General features: G+C 50.2%; 1 protein-coding gene across 1 annotated transcript in view; it reads right to left on the bottom strand.

The window, feature by feature from the left end:
• Sparc (secreted protein acidic and cysteine rich) overlaps positions 1 to 53 on the bottom strand; it is a 13,750-nt gene extending 13,697 nt beyond the window's left edge. Inside the window, exon 1 of the mRNA XM_052758239.1 lies at positions 37 to 53. Coding sequence (XP_052614199.1) covers positions 37 to 53 — 17 coding nt within the window. The remainder of the gene's footprint in view (positions 1 to 36) is intronic.
• Positions 54 to 8,630: the final 8,577 nt, after the last annotated feature.

The following is an 8,630-nucleotide window of genomic DNA, read 5'->3' as shown; positions in this document are numbered from 1 at the left end:
TAAACTTGGATTCGATGCCCAGGGTTCTCACTCTACCTCGATATTGTCTCCATGTGTGGGTTAAATTCCTTGTTCTCTCTAAACCTTGCCTCCCTATCTGTCAAGAGAGAGGGTTAGAGGAGGTAAACTTTGAAATAATGGACACAGTCTTTAAAATTCTTAGAGTAAGCCGGGCGGTGGTGGCGCACGCCTTTAATCCCAGCACTCGGGAGGCAGAGCCAGGCGGATCTCTGTGAGTTCGAGGCCAGCCTGGTCTACAGAGCGAGATCTAGGAAAGGCGCAAAGCTACACAGAGAAACCCTGTCTTGAAAAACCAGAATAAAAAAAATAAAATAAAATAAAATAATAAATAAAAATAAAATGCTTATGGTAATGGAAGGCTGGGAGTGTCGCAGAGGAGTGGAGCATATGCTTAGCTTTCTTTCAGTCCCTGACACCAAACACACACACACAAGGAAAGCTGTCTTGACATACCCCCACCTCCAGTATCCACCTTCTTCCCTTGGATAATAGTATTTGGAAAAAAAAAAAAAAAAAAGTCCAGGTTCCAAACATCTTTGAGCTGAGGATGTAGCACAGCAGTACAGAGCTTGGCTAGAATGCACAAGGCCCTGAACTCCATCTACAGCACCACAGAACTATTTGGTTGGGACCGGAGTAGCAGAACAGGTAGAGGAGAAATGGACCACAATGGTCCGGTGCCAGCTGAAGCTGGGAAGAGCCTCACCCCCTCCTTCGTGGTGTCGGCATGAAGTAAAGCTATAAAGGAGTCAATGAATCGGTTTGGAAGCTTGTCATTGCTTCAGGATAGCTCTGGCTTCCTTTCCTAGTCAGTTTCTGGAACATTCTTCCCCCTCTCACAGCTGTTCACTTGTTTCCCTTCTCGCTTCTCCGTTTGGAAAACACGAGTTCAACATTCTCCCTGTGTGGCTTTGGGCCGACGGACCAGGAGGGAGAGCATCAATGAGGGACTTGTCTGAGGCTGTTTGGAATGGAAAGATCAAAGTGGGACTGGCAGCTAGAGCCCACGTGTCACCCAGGCCAGGCTTCAACAGCAGAGAAGTGAAATCAGTGGAGAGGGAGCCAGGCTAGGACCAGACAAGCCGTAAGTTTCAGGTTAGAGGGTTAGAGAGATGACTTGTGAGTCTGGGTGCCCCGTCTGAGCAGAAGAAGGAGGGGATCTTAGGACCCCAAGATGGTCCTTCTTCCACCATCCTACTCTCTCATATGCCCTGTCTCAGGCCCTAAGTCCTGGAGTGCTTCATGGCCTTAAGGCCAGAGACTGGGTAAGAAGGGTAGGGAGAAAACAGACATACAAACTCTCAGGGGATGTGGTCATTGTCTACATCTTAGTTCTGCCTTGTGCTGCTCCACCAGTCTCAGAATCCTTTTCCTCGAGATGTTAGGGTGAGCAGAGAGGGAAGCCCCTTAACTCTTCTGGATGAAGAGCTACATTCCCGGCTTGCCCATGAGACACATCTCTGAGGTTCTATATTATACCTCTGACCAAAGAGGCTGGGGACCACCCTTCAAAGCCAGCTGGAGGCGCAACAGTCACCCCAGCCAGGTCAGAGCCCAGGGTTAAGACCTTGTAGTCAGTACAAGGTAGTCGTGCTCTTCCACACCCAAACCTGGGTCCTGCATACTGGGGAACATACAAACACCTTCAGAGTCTTCACAAGCCAACTTTCCAGGGATGGCCTGAGGCAGGTCTTTCTGCCCAAGAGAAGAATGAGGCCCTTGCTAGCAGCACAGCACATGAGTGACAGGTATCAGCATGGTCTCTCAACTCTGTGTAATGTTTCCCTTGGCAGCTACCTGCTCCCGGGATGGTCATCAAGATGGTGCCCACTTGGGCCAAACTGGCCTGAGGCGTAGGTAGGAAAAATGCCCTGGGCAGGGGAGGAAGTGGAGGTGTATTACCCTTGGCTTGGTGACCACCAAATACAAACACCCCTGGTGGGCACCCTGGCGCCCCCTCCCCCTGTTGCGTACATTGAGTCCCTTTCTTCTGCCTTTATTTGTTCTGGAGAGAGCTGGAAACTCAGCCTGGGCTGCCAGCAGGACCCGAAGCAGAGGTCATTGGTCTAGCTCTCCTGATGGAAGAGTTGGGATGGAAAAGTACAGCCAGCCCCCAGCTCACTTCCCATCAAACCTAAAGGGGCTCCTGGGAGCTCCCTGCAGACATGGAGATGGACTGAGTATCAAAACCCAGGGATAACCTTGGAACTGTGGGCGTTTAGACAGTGTGACTCAGAACCACACTCTTAGGATGACCTACCTTGTTAGGAAAGTGTGTGGAGAAACGCAATCTCAGAAAACTTCCTAAGGGTCTCAGGGAGCTAGGCTGGCCTTGAACTTGATCTGTGGCCAAAGATGGTCTCATACGCCAGATCCTCCTGCCTCCACCTCCCAAACACTGGGATTTACAGGCCTGAATCCACCACACCCAGTTTGGTTGGTTTGGGGGTTTTGGGGTGAGGGGGCTGTTTTGTTTTTTGAGACAAGGTCTCATTGTGTAGCCAAAGCTGGCCTCAAATTTGTGATCTTCCTGCCTCTATTTCCTGAGTGCTAGGCACCACCAGGCCAGGCCACAGGGGTTACTGAACCATGAAATGCTGCCAGTGTGAAGGCCTTGTTGAGAAAGCCTGCCCCAGAAGAGCAGTGCCCCTAACAGACCAAGGCCTTTGCTGGACCATATGACTATGTCTATGCATGAAATTAAAAACACAAACAAACAAAAAACAGAGATGGGGGGGTGTCAATTGATAAAGTGCTTGCTGTGGCAAGCATGAGGACTGGGTTCAGATCCCCAGTATTCATGTAAAAGCCAGGTGTGGCAGCACATGCCTGTAACTCCAGCACTAGGGAGAAGCAGAAACAGGAGGAATCTGGGGCTTGCTGGCCAGTCAGTCCAGCTGAATCAGCAAGACAAAGGCCAGTGAAAGACCCTGTCTCAAAAACAAAGTAGAGGGAGCTGAGGAGTAACAGCTAAGGCCGACTCTGGCTTCCACAAGCACATACATAGAAGCGCGCGCGTGCGCGCACGCGCGCGCACACACACACACACACACACAGGGGGAGAGCTCAGTATAATAGGAGTGGAATTGCATACCCCAACACCCCAAAGCCTCTTAAAATAGCTCTAGGTTCCCCTAGAAACAGCCAGATACCCTTGGACAAGGAAGCCCCTAAGGTCCCTGTCTGTTCTGAGCTCCTGAGTTAGCGCAGTGGGTTTTGGAGTGCCCCCTCTTTCCCCGTGCACCAGATTCTTTGTTTTTATTTCTGTTTCTTGTTGGAAGGGATGAAGCTATGGGAAGCAGTTAGGGTGTCACAGATGCTAAAACCTAGAATTGGTTCTGGGCAGCTCAGAGGCAGCTCCAGAGTTTGTGGCTGGACACAGCCCTGCTGAAATTCCACAGAGTCTCCTAAAGTGCCACGTTTCACTTTGTCTAGACCAGGCTGGAGGAGTTCCTGCTGCCTCTGCACCCTCCAGACCATGTGACTGGGTCCTGCTGGCAGCCCAGGCTGAGTTTTCAACTCTCTCCAGAACAAATAAAGGCGAAAGGAAAGGACTCAATGTACAGCCTGTGGCATCAGGGGTGACCACAAATGGAGGGGATAAGAAACATCAAAATATCCAAGATGTAACATCTGGAAAGGAGTAAGGGATTCCAAAAGCAGCAGATATGCAGCACACCAACCTCCCCATACCCCTCTTGTGTATGTGGCAAACATTACTACTCAATCATACAGTATTTTCCCCTCCAAGTCTGGAGTGGCATCAGAATTTTGTTTTTTTGTTTTGTTTTGTTTTGTTTTTGTTTTTGTTTTTCCAGACAGGGTTTCTCTGTGTAGCTTTGCACCTTTCCTGGATCTCACTCTGTAGACCAGGCTGGCCTCGAACTCACAAAGATCCACCTGTCTCTGCCTCCGAGTGCTGGGATTAAAGGCGTGCACCACCACTGCCCGACATGTCATCAGAATTTTGAACACCATTCTGACAGCCACTACTAGTGACTTGCCATTGTGGGCCACATGATAGTTCTTTACCAAGCCTCTACTAGACAAAGAACTCACGACTTAGAGAGAGAAAATAATTCGCTCAAATTCCTAGGGCAAGGTGGTTTCTGAGCCAAAAAATCAGAACTATCTATACTTTTATTGCGATTGGTTTTTTCTATTGAAGTCTGACATCCTAATGTTACAATTAGTACAGGATGGTCCAAAGAGGTCCTTTAACCCAGGGCTTTATATCAAGTCACTATCTCTGCTCATGGCTTCCCTACTAGATATCTATGGCCCGGCAGGCGAAAGCAGAGCTGATTTGCTGCCCAACACACCCCTGGCTAGGGCAGAGGCTGCTCTCTAAAAGCTTCTGTTAAGTCATCATTTGCAGGCCTTGGCCCTACCCTGTGCAACCCAGCTGTCCCCGGAGTGGAAAGTGAGGCTGGGAGGGAGCAGGGATTCACACTCTACTGTGTAGGGGAAAGGTAACTCCTCGATCCCCAGGGATGGCTGGAAGTTGTGCCAGCCTCCCCTTCTGTCTGTTTTAAGTTGGAGGCTAAGGAGGGGCCAGTGGAAAGTAACTGCCTTGGGCCTAATGACCAAGTCACTGGGGCTGAGGTAGGCCACTGTAAGCCAGCAAAGGGGGAGAGGAATTGCTGTTAATTATGTATTATGCATGATTTAGGGTCTACAGAGCAAGGTCAGCTCCAAACTGACCAGAACCTGGTAAGGTTCCAAAGATCTGGAGGCTGGATTTAGCCACCAACCTGCTGTATACTCTCAAGTGAGTTACTTTCCCTTTCTGAGTTTCAACTTTTGTGTCTTGGAAGTAAAGGGGGCACTCGAGTGTGTGTGTGTGTGTGTGTGTGTGTGTGTGTGTGTGTGTGTGTGTGCTTGTGTATGTGAGAAAGAGAGGGAGAGAGAGATGTCTTCTTCATGGCTGATAGTCTGTTTGACAGTGTGTGTGTTGGCATCCTTGACGGTGTGACTCTAAGAGGTGACAAATGGCCCAACCTAGCATCTGTTAATAGAAGAGGATCAGGGTTTTCATACTCACAAGATGTACCTGGGGGAGGGGCACAGTGGCTGAAGAACTGACTCAGCCATTAAGAGCGCTTACTACTCTATCAAAGACCCACATTCAGTTCCCAGCACCTGTATCAGGCAGTTCACAGCCATCTGTAACTCTAGATCTGGGGATTTAGGTGCCCCCTCCTGGTCTCTGAGGGCACTCACAGGCATTGTGCGAACACATGCACGCATGCGCGCGTAGACATACATATGTTCACATAAATAAAAACAAACATTTTTTAAAGATGTACTTAAAGAGCCAGGCGGTGGTGGCGCACACCTTTAATCCCAGCACTCGGGAGGCAGAGCCAGGTGGATCTCTGTGAGTTCAAGGCCAGCCTGGTCTACAGAGCAAGATCCGGGACAGGCACCAAAACTACACAGAGAAACCCTGTGTCAAAAACACTAAAAAAAATGTACTTAAAGAATCTCTCTCCCTCTGTGGTGTGTGTGTGTGTGTGTGTGTGTGTGTGTGTGTGTGTGTGTGTGTGTGTATCACTCAGGGAGAAGAACAGGAGGGTGTGGCTGCATTCCACACTTATTTTTAGCCATGCTTGTGGTAAAGTCAGTATCTACTTATTTAAACTCTGTCCCCCATGTGTTTGCCTATTTATCTCCCCAGACTCATCCCCAAAAGGCCTCGACCGGCAAGCATTCTTTGCCTCACAGCCGCTGCTATTTAAAGCTTATTTTCAACATGGGAAACTGCAGCTGGAAATGAAAAGCCCAGCTGTGCACTGGGCTGCAGAGCCCACAGCTGGATGAGGGTCCACCCAGAGCTGGTGCCACCAGAGCCTTCTTTCCTGTTCCTCTCCGAAGACAAGAAAAGAGGCTGCTATTAAATGTGAAGGGTGCTGCCCCTTCCAAGGAAATCAGTGCCTGGGACTGGGTTCTCGGGATATCCCCACCTGACAGATTGGGAAACCGAGGCTAACACAGGTTGCTTTTACCAACAGCAAAATACCCTTCCTTTCTTCCTTCCTTTCCCGTGTATGATGTGTATATGTATTGTGTGTGTATGTGTATGTGTGTGTGTGTGTGTGTGTGTGTGTGTGTGTGTGTAAGCCAGAGGTCAGTGTTTTCATCTGCTGTTCTTCACCTTTTCCTTTTTTGTTTGTTTTTGGAGACAAGATCTCTCTATGAAACCCTGCCTAGCCTGGAACTCACTTACATAGACCAGGCTGGCCCCTACCTCACAGAGATCAGCTTGCTTCTTCTACTTCCTGTGTGCTGGGATTAAAGGCTTGTGATACTATGCCCATCTACTTTATTTTTTGAGACAGGTCTTTCACTAACCTGAAGCTAGTGAGCCAGCGAGGCAGGCTGGCCAGTGAGCTCCAGGAATCTGCTCTTCTCTGCATCAACCACGCCTGGCTCCCCATGTTGGGGCTGAGGATCAAAACTCAGGTCCTCAGGCTTACAGCAGCAAGCACTTCAGACTGAGTCCTGGTCCCAGCCCTGATCGCCAGACTTTCTGTAGTGGAAGACTGCGCTGCTCTTGGGAAACTGAGAAGACTCTCAAATTGAAATGAATTGAAACAATGTATTTTAAAATACTGCTGTCAGCACTCTTGTTCTCCGGACCCTAAATGTTGGAGCTGCCAGAAGAAAAGGGACTTTGAATAATCCTATCTGTGCTGAAGTCGATCGTGCATCGTTCCGTTCCATCCAGCACCCTCTCCTAGGGACTGCTATTACTGCCCGAAATAGGGAGGAAACCAGAGTTCAGGAAGAAGACAGATTAATTCAAGGTCAAACACCACCTTCTGAGCACAGACCCGAACGCCCTGTCTTGCAAAGGGCCGCACTAGAGGCTTATCGCAGTCCTGGGGCCCCTGAGACGTGGGAGATGGAGACGGGGCCAGGAATTTGCTGTCGTCCTTGCATTTGGGGCGGGGATGGGATGGGGTGGTGGCGGTGGCGTGGGGGACTGGAACCTGACGGTCCCTGAATGTTCCCAGAGTCCCCTCCCAGCCGGTAGGCAGACCCTAGGGGGAAAAATGGGGTTGCCGTGGCAACTCGCATTCCTCTCCGAGTGAGTCACCAGGGAGAAGAGCCTCTTGGTGGGTGGGGCTTGGAGAAAGTTTCAAAAACTGACTCCTCAGAGCCGCCCCCTCCTCCCTCCCTTCCCCCTCCCCCCAATGCGGCCTGTCGATGTGGCAGCTGATGGCTGAGTTAACTCTCTCTTCCCCTAACCGCTCCTTTCTGGTTTACTCTTTGGCAAATAAAAACTTGTTTCTGTTCTTGGCATCACATCCTTGCACCATTCTGGAGGTCTGATATCTGTTTGGGAAGATCTTAAGCCTGAAAACTGTGGACACCCATCATCTCTTTTACACACACACACACACACACACCACTACACTGTACACACAATATTCAGGAACTTTCAGAGACTCCCTGAAGCTATTCAAAGTCCAATTTATAGGCTTCAATTAGTTATCTGGCTTGGAAAGTCTTACAGGAATTCAGGTGCTCCAGGGACTAACCCTCTTCCTTAGGACAGGAAGGCTAAACCCAAGGGAGATGCCTTTATGAGATCGCCCACAATCTGTGCCTAAAGCTTGCCACCCCACGTAGGGTCTGCATCTCACTCCACTTACATGCATGCAGATGGTTCAAGAAACTTAACCTAGAGAACTGCCAGTGGAGGCACTTTCTCCCCTCAGGTATGCTATCTGTCCCTGAGGAAGATGCCTGATTCCTGTTCCCTCTAGGGGAGACTTATCTCAGCCATCCTGGGTGTCATATACAGGAAGTTCACAGAACAGCTCAGAGCAGACAGGCATCCAACAGGCTGGTCTGAGTCTTGGGTGGATTCAGCAGTGAGGTGTGAAAGGTGTCCTGGAGCCCAAATCTCCCAGTCCCCCCACTCCACCCCACCCCGTGTCCCTCCTGCAATCACCTCACTCCCTCTGTCTGGATTGTATCAATTGTTGGTTTTCTCAGATGTCTAGATACAGTAAAAACAATTGTTGGTGGGTTCCTGTGATGACCAGCTCTCAGAATTAGGATGGGAACAATGGCAATCCCAGGTTGGGAGAGACAATAGTATCGCAGGCTGACTGACGCCACCGGGTGATGTGGGGGTGGACAGAGAGACTCCAGGGACCTGAGCCTTCCCAGAGGAGCTGAGTAAAGGGAATGCCTTGCCTTTGCTGTTCGCAGATCGGTTTATCCTTCTCAAAGTCCCATTTGGACCACAGCACTCTGACCCAGAACTAGCTGTCTGTTCTCCTGGACTAGGGGCCCAGACCCAGCAGGCTACCAGCCAGACTCTCCGGGTTGGCAGCGTGATGGGCAAACGAGGATCAGATTCCCAGAAAAGGAGACAGCTGCCACCGAGGGTGACAGAGGACCAACGGCCTCTGCCACCGGAGAACATACAGAGAGAAAGGGCTCCCTGCAAATCATGTCTATTTTCTGCAGAGCTATGGAGGTGGCAAGTTCCCCTGTGAGTGAGCAACAGGCTTCCAGCCTGTGTCCCGAAGGGAAGCCTCCCTTCAGCTTACCTCCCCCCGACCCCCAGGCTAGTCAAAAGGAAGGGGCAG

Source organism: Peromyscus californicus, unplaced genomic scaffold (genome assembly GCF_007827085.1).
Source record: "Peromyscus californicus insignis strain IS unplaced genomic scaffold, ASM782708v3 Scaffold_3__1_contigs__length_106647218, whole genome shotgun sequence".
NCBI classification, from domain to species: Eukaryota; Metazoa; Chordata; class Mammalia; order Rodentia; family Cricetidae; genus Peromyscus; species Peromyscus californicus.
This window is presented reverse-complemented; position numbering and strand designations above follow the sequence as displayed.